The 17,178-nt window shown below is 57.5% G+C and overlaps 2 protein-coding genes across 2 annotated transcripts in view; both read right to left on the reverse strand.

Annotated features, from left to right (window-relative positions):
• The window catches only part of LOC143956045 (uncharacterized), a 296,417-nt gene that overhangs the window by 250,816 nt on the left and 28,423 nt on the right, over nucleotides 1–17,178 (reverse strand). The gene's annotated exons all lie outside the window — the stretch shown is intronic.
• LOC143955742 (uncharacterized) overlaps nucleotides 1–17,178 on the reverse strand; it is a 273,000-nt gene that overhangs the window by 228,223 nt on the left and 27,599 nt on the right. The window contains exon 5 of the mRNA XM_077465863.1: nucleotides 16–222. Coding sequence (XP_077321989.1) covers nucleotides 16–222 — 207 coding nt within the window. The remainder of the gene's footprint in view (nucleotides 1–15; nucleotides 223–17,178) is intronic.

Here is a 17,178-nt window from a genome sequence, read left to right on the forward strand (position 1 = left end):
TTGTTCCTCATCTACCTGATGATGGTGGGGGATGGTGTGACCTTCCTGTGTGGAATCCCGGGAATACAGAGGACGGGGACATCTCTCTGGTGGGTTCCTGGTATTTGGTGGCTCCATCATATCCTTGTGTCCTTCTGAAAACTCCTCCATCGCTCCATACTCCTCATCCTCCTCTTTATACTCTTCTTTAACATCAATATTATCATCCCCGAGGTTTCCACTCTGAATATATAATAAAATATTCATTGTAACAAACGTGCTGTGTATAAATCAGAACTACCAATAATTGTTCCTCATCTACCTGATGATGTTTTGCATAGTTGTGATCTTTTAGTATGGAATCCCGGGAATACAGAGGACGGGGACATCTCTCTGGTGGGTTCCCATTACTGGATCCATCTGTAGGAAACACACACACTGACTGAATACATTGTTTCTATGTGTTTATCAGATGATGGGGGATCTAGGTGGAGCCTCCGTACTGCTCTCTCCTTTACAATAAAGTCTCCTCTTACCCGGTGATGTGAGGGGCGGCTGATTGTCCATCATGACGTCCTTGTAGAGATCCTTGTGTCCTTCTAAATACTCCCACTCCTCCATGGAGAAATAGACAGTGACATCCTGACACCTTATAGGAACCTGACACACACAATGATACAGTCACCATCCAGACACATCCCTTGTGTGGGACCTTCACAGACATCAGGAATTGTTATTATCCTTCAAATTATACATTTTGTAAACCCCACCCCCCCTAAATAAAACCGCCATTCCGTATTATCGTATAAACTGAAAAGGTGAAATTGATGGAACAGCGACACATCTCCAAAATGAAGGAAATGTTCTGGCCCTGTTTGTGAGGAACTGTTCTGCCCCTGAAGGGGGTTAATCTAGGTTCCCACACTATATATGTGTTATCATCATCTGCTGGAGATAAAAGACGTCACAGTGACTATGGAGGAAGAGGACGGACATGACGGGGGGGGAGGGTTACTGGGTGTAAATAGAAAATAAGATCTTATTACCTCCTCTACTGCCAGCAATGTCTCCTCTCTACGTCTTCTCGACTCACCTCTCACCCGGAACAGCCTATTTATAACCTGACATCACTTCCTGTCTTCCATAGAGACTTCCTGTCTGGGTAGAAGTGAGATCACCATCTTGTGGAGATCAGAGGAACTGCAGCACCTGAGAAACGTCTCGTAGTGTAAACACAGCCTTGTGCTGTGTGTGTATGTACTGTATATCCTTATAGATGGGGTCATCTCCACTCCCCCAAGGGGGGTAGAAATAAACACTTCGTATCTCTCCCCCTGCTACCCCATCTCCACATACCCCTCTTTGGTTGAATCCTTCTCTTCCACACTTTTATACTCTCCCGGATCCCCAGGCTTGGGTATCCAAATATCCAAATATAAAAGAAAAAGAAAAAGAAGAAAAGAAAAACCTTGAAGCATATAGCTGGAAGCACTGGCCTACTACACTTACATACCCTTAGATCCAAATTTAATTCACCCTCTCATTATTATTTTAGATACCTTCAGGTTTCCCATGCTTTCAGTTGTCAATTTTCAGAGCACCAATTGTCCCTCTCATGTTCTGAGCTGGAGGCTATCCTGACCTTAAAGTGGTTGTAAACCCTTACAAACCACTTTGACCTACAGGTAAGCCTACATCAAGGCTTACCTGTAGGTCCAAGAAATATCTCCGAAACCTACACGGTTTAGGAGATATTTGAAAAAAAGGCACCGCTGTCTACGATGAAATGCCGCGAGTGGCGGCTCCCGTGCGCATGCGCGGGAGTGACGTCATCGCGGCTCCGTCGAATGACAGCGTCGGTGGAGCGAGACCCACCGAGAAGACGGAGGCTCCGTACACAAGGGGACAGCGGTGACTTCACTGGCTCCTGTGTCAGGTAAGTGACAGATAATGGACTACTATGCGATGCGATGCGATGCATAGTAGTCCATTATGCTTTACCTTTTCAGGGAATGAAAGAGGAAGTAAACCCATCAGGGTTTACCTCCTCTTTAAAGCGCCAGACATGGAGAAGCCCACCTCTGAATTATATCTTTTCGTGGTGACCAGTCCCGAGCGATCTTCATTCCTCCAGAAATGGACTGTGGATATTCCTGGACTGGACGATGAAAGAGATCTGTGACTTTCCCTTCTCTCATTTAGTCTCAGCTAGGGATACAATTATCCAATTTAGATAATTACCTCACTTTCCCCAGCATGCTGGCACTGCTCGCACCAATTCTTTTCACATCTTTTGGACCTTTCCGGCTATAGTACAATATTGGCAAGACGTATTGGAAGTGACAGGTCGCCCAACACAAATTGTCTTTCCCCTTGCACCACAATAATGTTTACTGGGTCTGGTGGAATTGTTGGCTGCGATGGTGGATAAAAGGACCCTTATCAGCCTCCTGTTATTTTAGGCTCATAAGGCAATTACTATGTGTTGGAAACAAGTCTCTCCTCCCGCAATGCCCCTTTGGATGCCTCTAATTTGCCTCTGTACCAAGCCACTTATACTAATAGAGGATGCCCCTCTAAGTTCCAGAAGGTCTGGTCTTGTTGGTTAGATGATGCCAGGAGATGTGGCAAGGGACAAGCTGCATCTGGTGGTAGGCGATGTGGAAAGGGACAAGCTGCATCTGGTGGTAAGCGATGTGGAAAGGGACAAACTGCATCTGGTGGCAGGCGATGTGGCAAGGGACAAACTGCATCTGGTGGCAGGCGATGTGGCAAGGGACAAACTGCATCTGGTGGCAGGCGATGTGGCAAGGGACAAACTGCATCTGGTGGCAGGCGATGTGGCGAGGGACAAGCTGCATCTGGTGGCAGGCGATGTGGCAAGGGAAAGGCTGCATCTGGTGGCAGGAGATGTGGAAAGGGACAAACTGCATCTGGTGGCAGGCGATGTGGCGAGGGACAAGCTGCATCTGGTGGCAGGCGATGTGGCAAGGGAAAGGCTGCATCTTGTGGCAGGAGATGTGGAAAGGGACAAGCTGCATCTGTTGCCAGGCGATGTGGCGAGGGACAAGCTGCATCTGGTGGCAGGCGATGTGGCAAGGGACAAGCTGCATCTGGTGGCAGGCGATGTGGCGAGGGACAAGCTGCATCTGGTGGCAGGCGATGTGGCGAGGGACAAGCTGCATCTGGTGGCAGGTGATGTGGCGAGGGACAAGCTGTATCTGGTGGCAGGTGCAAGGGACAAGCTGCATCTGGTGCCAGGAGATGTGGCAAGGGACAAGTTGCATCTGGTGGCAGGAGATGTGGCAAGGGACAAGCTGCATCTGGTGGCAGGCGATGTGACGAGGGACAAGCTGCATCTGGTGGCAGGTGATGTGGCGAGGGACAAGCTGCATCTGGTGGCAGGTGCAAGGGACAAGCTGCATCTGGTGCCAGGAGATGTGGCAAGGGACAAGTTGCATCTGGTGGCAGGAGATGTGGCAAGGGACAAGCTGCATCTGGTGGCAGGCGATGTGGCAAGGCACAAGCTGCATCTGGTGGCAGGCGATGTGGCAAGGGACAAGCTGCATCTGGTGGTAGGCGATGTGGCAAGGGACAAGCTGCATCTGGTGGCAGGAGATGTGGCAAGGGACAAGCTGCATCTGGTGGCAGGCGATGTGGCAAGGGACAAGCTGCATCTGGTGGCAGGCGATGTGGCAAGGGACAAGCTGCATCTGGTGGTTGGGGATGTGGAAAGGGACAAGCTGCATCTGGTGGTAAGCGATGTGGAAAGGGACAAACTGCATCTGGTGGCAGGCGATGTGGCAAGGGACAAGCTGCATCTGGTGGCAGGCGATGTGACGAGGGACAAGCTGCATCTGGTGGCAGGTGATGTGGCGAGGGACAAGCTGTATCTGGTGGCAGGTGCAAGGGACAAGCTGCATCTGGTGCCAGGAGATGTGGCAAGGGACAAGTTGCATCTGGTGGCAGGAGATGTGGCAAGGGACAAGCTGCATCTGGTGGCAGGCGATGTGGCAAGGGACAAGCTGCATCTGGTGGCAGGCGATGTGGCAAGGGACAAACTGCATCTGGTGGCAGGTGATGTGGCGAGGGACAAGCTGTATCTGGTGGCAGGTGCAAGGGACAAGCTGCATCTGGTGGCAGGAGATGTGGCAAGGGACAAGTTGCATCTGGTGGCAGGAGATGTGGCAAGGGACAAGCTGCATCTGGTGGCAGGCGATGTGGCGAGGGACAAGCTGCATCTGGTGGCAGGCGATGTGGCAAGGGACAAGCTGCATCTGGTGGCAGGCGATGTGGCAAGGGGCAAGCTGCATCTGGTGGTAGGCGATGTGGCAAGGGACAAGCTGCATCTGGTGGCAGGAGATGTGGCAAGGGACAAGCTGCATCTGGTGGCAGGCGATGTGGCAAGGGACAAGCTGCATCTGGTGGCAGGCGATGTGGCGAGGGACAAGCTGCATCTGGTGGTAGGCGATGTGGCAAGGGACAAGCTGCATCTGGTGGCAGGAGATGTGGAAAGGGACAAGCTGCATCTGGTGCCAGGCGATGTGGCGAGGGACAAGCTGCATCTGGTGGCAGGCGAGGTGGCGAAGGACAAGCTGCATCTGGTGGCAGGCGATGTGGCAAGGGACAAGCTGCATCTGGTGGCAGGCGATGTGGCAAGGGACAAGCTGCATCTGGTGGCAGGCGATGTGGCGAGGGACAAGCTGCATCTGGTGGCAGGCGATGTGGCAAGGGACAAGCTGCATCTGGTGGCAGGCGATGTGGCGAAGGACAAGCTGCATCTGGTGGCAGGCGATGTGGCAAGGGACAAGCTGCATCTGGTGGCAGGCAATGTGGCAAGGGACAAGCTGCATCTGGTGGCAGGCGATGTGGCGAGGGACAAGCTGCATCTGGTGGCAGGTGATGTGGCGAGGGACAAGCTGTATCTGGTGGCAGGTGCAAGGGACAAGCTGCATCTGGTGGCAGGAGATGTGGCAAGGGACAAGTTGCATCTGGTGGCAGGAGATGTGGCAAGGGACAAGCTGCATCTGGTGGCAGGCGATGTGGCAAGGGACAAGCTGCATCTGGTGGCAGGCGATGTGGCAAGGGGCAAGCTGCATCTGGTGGTAGGCGATGTGGCAAGGGACAAGCTGCATCTGGTGGCAGGAGATGTGGCAAGGGACAAGCTGCATCTGGTGGCAGGCGATGTGGCAAGGGACAAGCTGCATCTGGTGGCAGGCGATGTGGCGAGGGACAAGCTGCATCTGGTGGTAGGCGATGTGGCAAGGGACAAGCTGCATCTGGTGGCAGGAGATGTGGAAAGGGACAAGCTGCATCTGGTGGCAGGCGATGTGGCGAGGGACAAGCTGCATCTGGTGGCAGGCGATGTGGCGAAGGACAAGCTGCATCTGGTGGCAGGCGATGTGGCAAGGGACAAGCTGCATCTGGTGGCAGGCGATGTGGCAAGGGACAAGCTGCATCTGGTGGCAGGCGATGTGGCGAGGGACAAGCTGCATCTGGTGGCAGGCGATGTGGCAAGGGACAAGCTGCATCTGGTGGCAGGTGCAAGGGACAAGCTGCATCTGGTGGCAGGAGATGTGGAAAGGGACAAGCTGCATCTGTTGCCAGGCGATGTGGCGAGGGACAAGCTGCATCTGGTGGCAGGCAATGTGGCAAGGGACAAGCTGCATCTGGTGGCAGGCGATGTGGCGAGGGACAAGCTGCATCTGGTGGCAGGTGATGTGGCGAGGGACAAGCTGTATCTGGTGGCAGGTGCAAGGGACAAGCTGCATCTGGTGGCAGGAGATGTGGCAAGGGACAAGTTGCATCTGGTGGCAGGAGATGTGGCAAGGGACAAGCTGCATCTGGTGGCAGGCGATGTGGCGAGGGACAAGCTGCATCTGGTGGCAGGCGATGTGGTAAGGGACAAGCTGCATCTGGTGGCAGGCGATGTGGCAAGGGGCAAGCTGCATCTGGTGGTAGGCGATGTGGCAAGGGACAAGCTGCATCTGGTGGCAGGAGATGTGGCAAGGGACAAGCTGCATCTGGTGGCAGGCGATGTGGCAAGGGACAAGCTGCATCTGGTGGCAGGCGATGTGGCGAGGGACAAGCTGCATCTGGTGGTAGGCGATGTGGCAAGGGACAAGCTGCATCTGGTGGCAGGAGATGTGGAAAGGGACAAGCTGCATCTGGTGCCAGGCGATGTGGCGAGGGACAAGCTGCATCTGGTGGCAGGCGATGTGGCGAAGGACAAGCTGCATCTGGTGGCAGGCGATGTGGCAAGGGACAAGCTGCATCTGGTGGCAGGCGATGTGGCAAGGGACAAGCTGCATCTGGTGGCAGGCGATGTGGCAAGGGACAAGCTGCATCTGCTGGCAGGCGATGTGGCAAGGGACCAGCTGCATCTGGTGGCAGGCGATGTGGCAAGGGACAAGCTGCATCTGGTGGCAGGCGATGTGGCAAGGGACAAGCTGCATCTCGTGGCAGGCGATGTGGCAAGGGACAAGCTGCATCTGGTGGCAGGCGATGTGGCAAGGGACAAGCTGCATCTGGTGGCAGGCGATGTGGCAAGGGACAAGCTACATCTGGTGGCAGGCAATGTGGCAAGGGACAAGCTGCATCTGGTGGCAGGCGATGTGGCAAGGGACAAGCTGCATCTGGTGGCAGGCGATGTGGCAAGGAACAAGCTGCATCTGGTGGCAGGCGATGTGGCAAGGGACAAGCTGCATCTGAAGCCAAGCGATGTGGCAAGGGACAAGCTGCATCTGGTGGCAGGAGATGTGGCAAGGGACAAGCTGCATCTGGTGGCAGGCGATGTGGCAAGGGACAAGCTGCATCTGGTGGCAGGAGATGTGGCAAGGGACAAGCTGTATCTGGTGGCAGGCGATGTGGCAAGGGACAAACTGCATCTGGTGGCAGGTGATGTGGCAAGGGACAAACTGCATCTTGTGGCAGGCGATGTGGCAAGGGACAAACTGCATCTGGTGGCAGGCGATGTGGTGAGGGACAAGCTGCATCTGGTGGCAGGCGATGTGGCAAGGGACAAGCTGCATCTGGTGGCAGGAGATGTGGAAAGGGACAAGCTGCATCTGTTGCCAGGCGATGTGGCGAGGGACAAGCTGCATCTGGTGGCAGGCGATGTGGCAAGGCACAAGCTGCATCTGGTGGCAGGCGATGTGACGAGGGACAAGCTGCATCTGGTGGCAGGTGATGTGGCGAGGGACAAGCTGCATCTGGTGGCAGGTGATGTGGCGAGGGACAAGCTGTATCTGGTGGCAGGTGCAAGGGACAAGCTGCATCTGGTGGCAGGAGATGTGGCAAGGGACAAGTTGCATCTGGTGGCAGGAGATGTGGCAAGGGACAAGCTGCATCTGGTGGCAGGCGATGTGGCGAGGGACAAGCTGCATCTGGTGGCAGGCGATGTGGTAAGGGACAAGCTGCATCTGGTGGCAGGCGATGTGGCAAGGGGCAAGCTGCATCTGGTGGTAGGCGATGTGGCAAGGGACAAGCTGCATCTGGTGGCAGGAGATGTGGCAAGGGACAAGCTGCATCTGGTGGCAGGCGATGTGGCAAGGGACAAGCTGCATCTGGTGGCAGGCGATGTGGCGAGGGACAAGCGGCATCTGGTGGTTGGTGGTAGGCGATGTGGCAAGGGACAAGCTGCATCTGGTGGCAGGAGATGTGGAAAGGGACAAGCTGCATCTGGTGCCAGGCGATGTGGCGAGGGACAAGCTGCATCTGGTGGCAGGCGATGTGGCAAGGGACAAGCTGCATCTGGTGGCAGGCGATGTGGCAAGGGACAAGCTGCATCTGGTGGCAGGCGATGTGGCAAGGGACAAGCTGCATCTGGTGGTAGGCGATGTGGCAAGGGACAAGCTGCATCTGGTGGCAGGAGATGTGGAAAGGGACAAGCTGCATCTGGTGCCAGGCGATGTGGCGAGGGACAAGCTGCATCTGGTGGCAGGCGATGTGGCAAGGGACAAGCTGCATCTGGTGGCGGGCGATGTGGCAAGGGACAAGCTGCATCTGGTGGCAGGAGATGTGGCAAGGGACAAGCTGCATCTGGTGGCAGGCGATGTGGCAAGGGACAAGCTGCATCTGGTGGCAGGCGATGTGGCAAGGGACAAGCTGCATCTGGTGGCAGGCGATGTGGCAAGGAACAAGCTGCATCTGGTGGCAGGCGATGTGGCAAGGGACAAGCTTCATCTGAAGCCAAGCGATGTGGCAAGGGACAAGCTGCATCTGGTGGCAGGAGATGTGGCAAGGGACAAGCTGCATCTGGTGGCAGGCGATGTAGCAAGGGACAAGCTGCATCTGGTGGCAGGAGATGTGGCAAGGGACAAGCTGTATCTGGTGGCAGGCGATGTGGAAAGGGACAAACTGCATCTGGTGGCAGGTGATGTGGCAAGGGACAAACTGCATCTGGTGGCAGGCGATGTGGCAAGGGACAAACTGCATCTGGTGGCAGGCGATGTGGTGAGGGACAAGCTGCATCTGGTGGCAGGCGATGTGGCAAGGGACAAGCTGCATCTGGTGGCAGGAGATGTGGAAAGGGACAAGCTGCATCTGTTGCCAGGCGATGTGGCGAGGGACAAGCTGCATCTGGTGGCAGGCGATGTGGCAAGGGACAAGCTGCATTTGGTGGCAGGCGATGTGACGAGGGACAAGCTGCATCTGGTGGCAGGTGATGTGGCGAGGGACAAGCTGTATCTGGTGGCAGGTGCAAGGGACAAGCTGCATCTGGTGCCAGGAGATGTGGCAAGGGACAAGTTGCATCTGGTGGCAGGATATGTGGCAAGGGACAAGCTGCATCTGGTGGCAGGCGATGTGGCAGGGGACAAGCTGCATCTGGTGGCAGGCGATGTGGCAAGGGACAAGCTGCATCTGGTGGTAGGCGATGTGGCAAGGGACAAGCTGCATCTGGTGGCAGGAGATGTGGCAAGGGACAAGCTGCATCTGGTGGCAGGCGATGTGGCAAGGGATAAGCTGCATCTGGTGGCAGGCGATGTGGCAAAGGAACAAGCTGCATCTGGTGGCAGGCGATGTGGCGAGGGACAAGCTGCATCTGGTGGTAGGCGATGTGGCAAGGGACAAGCTGCATCTGGTGGCAGGCGATGTGGCAAGGGACAAGCTGCATCTGGTGGCAGGCGATGTGGCAAGGGACAAGCTGCATCTGGTGGCAGGCGATGTGGCAAGGGACAAGCTGCATCTGGTGGCAGGCGATGTGGCAAGGGACAAGCTGCATCTGGTGGCAGGTGATGTGGCAAGGGACAAGCTGCATCTGGTGGCAGGCGATGTGGCAAGGGACAAACTGCATCTGGTGGCAGGTGATGTGGCAAGGGACAAACTGCATCTGGTGGCAGGCGATGTGGCAAGGGACAAACTGCATCTGGTGGCAGGCGATGTGGTGAGGGACAAGCTGCATCTGGTGGCAGGCGATGTGGCAAGGGACAAGCTGCATCTGGTGGCAGGAAATGTGGAAAGGGACAAGCTGCATCTGTTGCCAGGCGATGTGGCGAGGGTCAAGCTGCATCTGGTGGCAGGCGATGTGGCAAGGGACAAGCTGCATCTGGTGGCAGGCGATGTGACGAGGGACAAGCTGCATCTGGTGGCAGGTGATGTGGCGAGGGACAAGCTGTATCTGGTGGCAGGTGCAAGGGACAAGCTGCATCTGGTGCCAGGAGATGTGGCAAGGGACAAGCTGCATCTGGTGGCAGGCGATGTGGCAAGGGACAAGCTGCATCTGGTGGCAGGCGATGTGACGAGGGACAAGCTGCATCTGGTGGTAGGCGATGTGGCAAGGGACAAGCTGCATCTGGTGGCAGGAGATGTGGAAAGGGACAAGCTGCATCTGGTGCCAGGCGATGTGGCGAGGGACAAGCTGCATCTGGTGGCAGGCGATGTGGCGAGGGACAAGCTGCATCTGGTGGCAGGCGATGTGGCAAGGGACAAGCTGCATCTGGTGGCAGGCGATGTGGCAAGGGACAAGCTGCATCTGGTGGCAGGCGATGTGGCAAGGGACAAGCTGCATCTGGTGGCAGGCGATGTGGCAAGGGACAAGCTGCATCTGGTGGCAGGCGATGTGGCAAGGGACAAGCTGCATCTGGTGGCAGGCGATGTGGCAAGGGACAAGCTGCATCTGGTGGCAGGCGATGTGGCAAGGGACAAGCTGCATCTGGTGGCAGGTGATGTGGCAAGGGACAAGCTGCATCTGGTGGCAGGCGATGTGGCAAGGGACAAACTGCATCTGGTGGCAGGTGATGTGGCAAGGGACAAACTGCATCTGGTGGCAGGCGATGTGGCAAGGGACAAACTGCATCTGGTGGCAGGCGATGTGGTGAGGGACAAGCTGCATCTGGTGGCAGGCGATGTGGCAAGGGACAAGCTGCATCTGGTGGCAGGAAATGTGGAAAGGGACAAGCTGCATCTGTTGCCAGGCGATGTGGCGAGGGTCAAGCTGCATCTGGTGGCAGGCGATGTGGCAAGGGACAAGCTGCATCTGGTGGCAGGCGATGTGACGAGGGACAAGCTGCATCTGGTGGCAGGTGATGTGGCGAGGGACAAGCTGCATCTGGTGGCAGGAAATGTGGAAAGGGACAAGCTGCATCTGTTGCCAGGCGATGTGGCGAGGGTCAAGCTGCATCTGGTGGCAGGCGATGTGGCAAGGGACAAGCTGCATCTGGTGGCAGGCGATGTGGCAAGGGACAAACTGCATCTGGTGGCAGGTGATGTGGCAAGGGACAAACTGCATCTGGTGGCAGGCGATGTGGCAAGGGACAAACTGCATCTGGTGGCAGGCGATGTGGTGAGGGACAAGCTGCATCTGGTGGCAGGCGATGTGGCAAGGGACAAGCTGCATCTGGTGGCAGGAAATGTGGAAAGGGACAAGCTGCATCTGTTGCCAGGCGATGTGGCGAGGGTCAAGCTGCATCTGGTGGCAGGCGATGTGGCAAGGGACAAGCTGCATCTGGTGGCAGGCGATGTGACGAGGGACAAGCTGCATCTGGTGGCAGGTGATGTGGCGAGGGACAAGCTGTATCTGGTGGCAGGTGCAAGGGACAAGCTGCATCTGGTGCCAGGAGATGTGGCAAGGGACAAGCTGCATCTGGTGGCAGGCGATGTGGCAAGGGACAAGCTGCATCTGGTGGCAGGCGATGTGACGAGGGACAAGCTGCATCTGGTGGTAGGCGATGTGGCAAGGGACAAGCTGCATCTGGTGGCAGGAGATGTGGAAAGGGACAAGCTGCATCTGGTGCCAGGCGATGTGGCGAGGGACAAGCTGCATCTGGTGGCAGGCGATGTGGCGAGGGACAAGCTGCATCTGGTGGCAGGCGATGTGGCAAGGGACAAGCTGCATCTGGTGGCAGGCGATGTGGCAAGGGACAAGCTGCATCTGGTGGCAGGCGATGTGGCAAGGGACAAGCTGCATCTGGTGGCAGGCGATGTGGCAAGGGACAAGCTGCATCTGGTGGCAGGCGATGTGGCAAGGGACAAGCTGCATCTGGTGGCAGACGATGTGGCGAGGGACAAGCTGCATCTCGTGGCAGGCGATGTGGCGAGGGACAAGCTGCATCTGGTGGCAGGCGATGTGGCAAGGGACAAGCTGCATCTGGTGGCAGGAGATGTGGAAAGGGACAAGCTGCATCTGTTGCCAGGCGATGTAGCGAGGGACAAGCTGCATCTGGTGGCAGGCGATGTGGCAAGGGACAAGCTGCATCTGGTGGCAGGCGATGTGGCAAGGGACAAGCTGCATCTGGTGGCAGGCGATGTGGCAAGGGACAAGCTGCATCTGGTGGCAGGCGATGTGGCAAGGGACAAGCTGCATCTGGTGGCAGGCGATGTGGCAAGGGACAAGCTGCATCTGGTGGCAGGCGATGTGGCAAGGGACAAGCTGCATCTGGTGGCAGGCGATGTGGCAAGGGACAAGCTGCATCTGGTGGCAGGCGATGTGGCAAGGGACAAGCTGCATCTGGTGGCAGGCGATGTGGCAAGGAACAAGCTGCATCTCGTGGCAGGCGATGTGGCAAGGGACAAGCTGCATCTGAAGCCAAGCGATGTGGCAAGGGACAAGCTGCATCTGGTGGCAGGCAATGTGGCAAGTGACAAGCTGCATCTGGTGGCAGGCGATGTGGCGAGGGACAAGCTGCATCTGGTGGTAGGTGATGTGGCAAGGGACAAGCTGCATCTGGTGGCAGGCGATGTGGCAAGGGACAAGCTGCATCTGGTGGCAGGCGATGTGGCGAGGGACAAGCTGCATCTGGTGGCAGGCGATGTGGCAAGGGACAAGCTGCATCTGGTGGCAGGTGCAAGGGACAAGCTGCATCTGGTGGCAGGAGATGTGGAAAGGGACAAGCTGCATCTGTTGCCAGGCGATGTGGCGAGGGACAAGCTGCATCTGGTGGCAGGCAATGTGGCAAGGGACAAGCTGCATCTGGTGGCAGGCGATGTGGCGAGGGACAAGCTGCATCTGGTGGCAGGTGATGTGGCGAGGGACAAGCTGTATCTGGTGGCAGGTGCAAGGGACAAGCTGCATCTGGTGGCAGGAGATGTGGCAAGGGACAAGTTGCATCTGGTGGCAGGAGATGTGGCAAGGGACAAGCTGCATCTGGTGGCAGGCGATGTGGCGAGGGACAAGCTGCATCTGGTGGCAGGCGATGTGGTAAGGGACAAGCTGCATCTGGTGGCAGGCGATGTGGCAAGGGGCAAGCTGCATCTGGTGGTAGGCGATGTGGCAAGGGACAAGCTGCATCTGGTGGCAGGAGATGTGGCAAGGGACAAGCTGCATCTGGTGGCAGGCGATGTGGCAAGGGACAAGCTGCATCTGGTGGCAGGCGATGTGGCGAGGGACAAGCTGCATCTGGTGGTAGGCGATGTGGCAAGGGACAAGCTGCATCTGGTGGCAGGAGATGTGGAAAGGGACAAGCTGCATCTGGTGCCAGGCGATGTGGCGAGGGACAAGCTGCATCTGGTGGCAGGCGATGTGGCGAAGGACAAGCTGCATCTGGTGGCAGGCGATGTGGCAAGGGACAAGCTGCATCTGGTGGCAGGCGATGTGGCAAGGGACAAGCTGCATCTGGTGGCAGGCGATGTGGCAAGGGACAAGCTGCATCTGCTGGCAGGCGATGTGGCAAGGGACCAGCTGCATCTGGTGGCAGGCGATGTGGCAAGGGACAAGCTGCATCTGGTGGCAGGCGATGTGGCAAGGGACAAGCTGCATCTCGTGGCAGGCGATGTGGCAAGGGACAAGCTGCATCTGGTGGCAGGCGATGTGGCAAGGGACAAGCTGCATCTGGTGGCAGGCGATGTGGCAAGGGACAAGCTACATCTGGTGGCAGGCAATGTGGCAAGGGACAAGCTGCATCTGGTGGCAGGCGATGTGGCAAGGGACAAGCTGCATCTGGTGGCAGGCGATGTGGCAAGGAACAAGCTGCATCTGGTGGCAGGCGATGTGGCAAGGGACAAGCTGCATCTGAAGCCAAGCGATGTGGCAAGGGACAAGCTGCATCTGGTGGCAGGAGATGTGGCAAGGGACAAGCTGCATCTGGTGGCAGGCGATGTGGCAAGGGACAAGCTGCATCTGGTGGCAGGAGATGTGGCAAGGGACAAGCTGTATCTGGTGGCAGGCGATGTGGCAAGGGACAAACTGCATCTGGTGGCAGGTGATGTGGCAAGGGACAAACTGCATCTTGTGGCAGGCGATGTGGCAAGGGACAAACTGCATCTGGTGGCAGGCGATGTGGTGAGGGACAAGCTGCATCTGGTGGCAGGCGATGTGGCAAGGGACAAGCTGCATCTGGTGGCAGGAGATGTGGAAAGGGACAAGCTGCATCTGTTGCCAGGCGATGTGGCGAGGGACAAGCTGCATCTGGTGGCAGGCGATGTGGCAAGGCACAAGCTGCATCTGGTGGCAGGCGATGTGACGAGGGACAAGCTGCATCTGGTGGCAGGTGATGTGGCGAGGGACAAGCTGCATCTGGTGGCAGGTGATGTGGCGAGGGACAAGCTGTATCTGGTGGCAGGTGCAAGGGACAAGCTGCATCTGGTGGCAGGAGATGTGGCAAGGGACAAGTTGCATCTGGTGGCAGGAGATGTGGCAAGGGACAAGCTGCATCTGGTGGCAGGCGATGTGGCGAGGGACAAGCTGCATCTGGTGGCAGGCGATGTGGTAAGGGACAAGCTGCATCTGGTGGCAGGCGATGTGGCAAGGGGCAAGCTGCATCTGGTGGTAGGCGATGTGGCAAGGGACAAGCTGCATCTGGTGGCAGGAGATGTGGCAAGGGACAAGCTGCATCTGGTGGCAGGCGATGTGGCAAGGGACAAGCTGCATCTGGTGGCAGGCGATGTGGCGAGGGACAAGCGGCATCTGGTGGTTGGTGGTAGGCGATGTGGCAAGGGACAAGCTGCATCTGGTGGCAGGAGATGTGGAAAGGGACAAGCTGCATCTGGTGCCAGGCGATGTGGCGAGGGACAAGCTGCATCTGGTGGCAGGCGATGTGGCAAGGGACAAGCTGCATCTGGTGGCAGGCGATGTGGCAAGGGACAAGCTGCATCTGGTGGCAGGCGATGTGGCAAGGGACAAGCTGCATCTGGTGGTAGGCGATGTGGCAAGGGACAAGCTGCATCTGGTGGCAGGAGATGTGGAAAGGGACAAGCTGCATCTGGTGCCAGGCGATGTGGCGAGGGACAAGCTGCATCTGGTGGCAGGCGATGTGGCAAGGGACAAGCTGCATCTGGTGGCGGGCGATGTGGCAAGGGACAAGCTGCATCTGGTGGCAGGAGATGTGGCAAGGGACAAGCTGCATCTGGTGGCAGGCGATGTGGCAAGGGACAAGCTGCATCTGGTGGCAGGCGATGTGGCAAGGGACAAGCTGCATCTGGTGGCAGGCGATGTGGCAAGGAACAAGCTGCATCTGGTGGCAGGCGATGTGGCAAGGGACAAGCTTCATCTGAAGCCAAGCGATGTGGCAAGGGACAAGCTGCATCTGGTGGCAGGAGATGTGGCAAGGGACAAGCTGCATCTGGTGGCAGGCGATGTAGCAAGGGACAAGCTGCATCTGGTGGCAGGAGATGTGGCAAGGGACAAGCTGTATCTGGTGGCAGGCGATGTGGAAAGGGACAAACTGCATCTGGTGGCAGGTGATGTGGCAAGGGACAAACTGCATCTGGTGGCAGGCGATGTGGCAAGGGACAAACTGCATCTGGTGGCAGGCGATGTGGTGAGGGACAAGCTGCATCTGGTGGCAGGCGATGTGGCAAGGGACAAGCTGCATCTGGTGGCAGGAGATGTGGAAAGGGACAAGCTGCATCTGTTGCCAGGCGATGTGGCGAGGGACAAGCTGCATCTGGTGGCAGGCGATGTGGCAAGGGACAAGCTGCATTTGGTGGCAGGCGATGTGACGAGGGACAAGCTGCATCTGGTGGCAGGTGATGTGGCGAGGGACAAGCTGTATCTGGTGGCAGGTGCAAGGGACAAGCTGCATCTGGTGCCAGGAGATGTGGCAAGGGACAAGTTGCATCTGGTGGCAGGATATGTGGCAAGGGACAAGCTGCATCTGGTGGCAGGCGATGTGGCAGGGGACAAGCTGCATCTGGTGGCAGGCGATGTGGCAAGGGACAAGCTGCATCTGGTGGTAGGCGATGTGGCAAGGGACAAGCTGCATCTGGTGGCAGGAGATGTGGCAAGGGACAAGCTGCATCTGGTGGCAGGCGATGTGGCAAGGGATAAGCTGCATCTGGTGGCAGGCGATGTGGCAAAGGAACAAGCTGCATCTGGTGGCAGGCGATGTGGCGAGGGACAAGCTGCATCTGGTGGTAGGCGATGTGGCAAGGGACAAGCTGCATCTGGTGGCAGGCGATGTGGCAAGGGACAAGCTGCATCTGGTGGCAGGCGATGTGGCAAGGGACAAGCTGCATCTGGTGGCAGGCGATGTGGCAAGGGACAAGCTGCATCTGGTGGCAGGCGATGTGGCAAGGGACAAGCTGCATCTGGTGGCAGGTGATGTGGCAAGGGACAAGCTGCATCTGGTGGCAGGCGATGTGGCAAGGGACAAACTGCATCTGGTGGCAGGTGATGTGGCAAGGGACAAACTGCATCTGGTGGCAGGCGATGTGGCAAGGGACAAACTGCATCTGGTGGCAGGCGATGTGGTGAGGGACAAGCTGCATCTGGTGGCAGGCGATGTGGCAAGGGACAAGCTGCATCTGGTGGCAGGAAATGTGGAAAGGGACAAGCTGCATCTGTTGCCAGGCGATGTGGCGAGGGTCAAGCTGCATCTGGTGGCAGGCGATGTGGCAAGGGACAAGCTGCATCTGGTGGCAGGCGATGTGACGAGGGACAAGCTGCATCTGGTGGCAGGTGATGTGGCGAGGGACAAGCTGTATCTGGTGGCAGGTGCAAGGGACAAGCTGCATCTGGTGCCAGGAGATGTGGCAAGGGACAAGCTGCATCTGGTGGCAGGCGATGTGGCAAGGGACAAGCTGCATCTGGTGGCAGGCGATGTGACGAGGGACAAGCTGCATCTGGTGGTAGGCGATGTGGCAAGGGACAAGCTGCATCTGGTGGCAGGAGATGTGGAAAGGGACAAGCTGCATCTGGTGCCAGGCGATGTGGCGAGGGACAAGCTGCATCTGGTGGCAGGCGATGTGGCGAGGGACAAGCTGCATCTGGTGGCAGGCGATGTGGCAAGGGACAAGCTGCATCTGGTGGCAGGCGATGTGGCAAGGGACAAGCTGCATCTGGTGGCAGGCGATGTGGCAAGGGACAAGCTGCATCTGGTGGCAGGCGATGTGGCAAGGGACAAGCTGCATCTGGTGGCAGGCGATGTGGCAAGGGACAAGCTGCATCTGGTGGCAGGCGATGTGGCAAGGGACAAGCTGCATCTGGTGGCAGGCGATGTGGCAAGGGACAAGCTGCATCTGGTGGCAGGTGATGTGGCAAGGGACAAGCTGCATCTGGTGGCAGGCGATGTGGCAAGGGACAAACTGCATCTGGTGGCAGGTGATGTGGCAAGGGACAAACTGCATCTGGTGGCAGGCGATGTGGCAAGGGACAAACTGCATCTGGTGGCAGGCGATGTGGTGAGGGACAAGCTGCATCTGGTGGCAGGCGATGTGGCAAGGGACAAGCTGCATCTGGTGGCAGGAAATGTGGAAAGGGACAAGCTGCATCTGTTGCCAGGCGATGTGGCGAGGGTCAAGCTGCATCTGGTGGCAGGCGATGTG

Source organism: Lithobates pipiens, unplaced genomic scaffold, assembly GCF_037356315.1.
Source record: "Lithobates pipiens isolate NorthernLeopardFrog02 unplaced genomic scaffold, aLitPip1_a1.2 Scaffold_35, whole genome shotgun sequence".
Taxonomy (NCBI): Eukaryota; Metazoa; Chordata; class Amphibia; order Anura; family Ranidae; genus Lithobates; species Lithobates pipiens.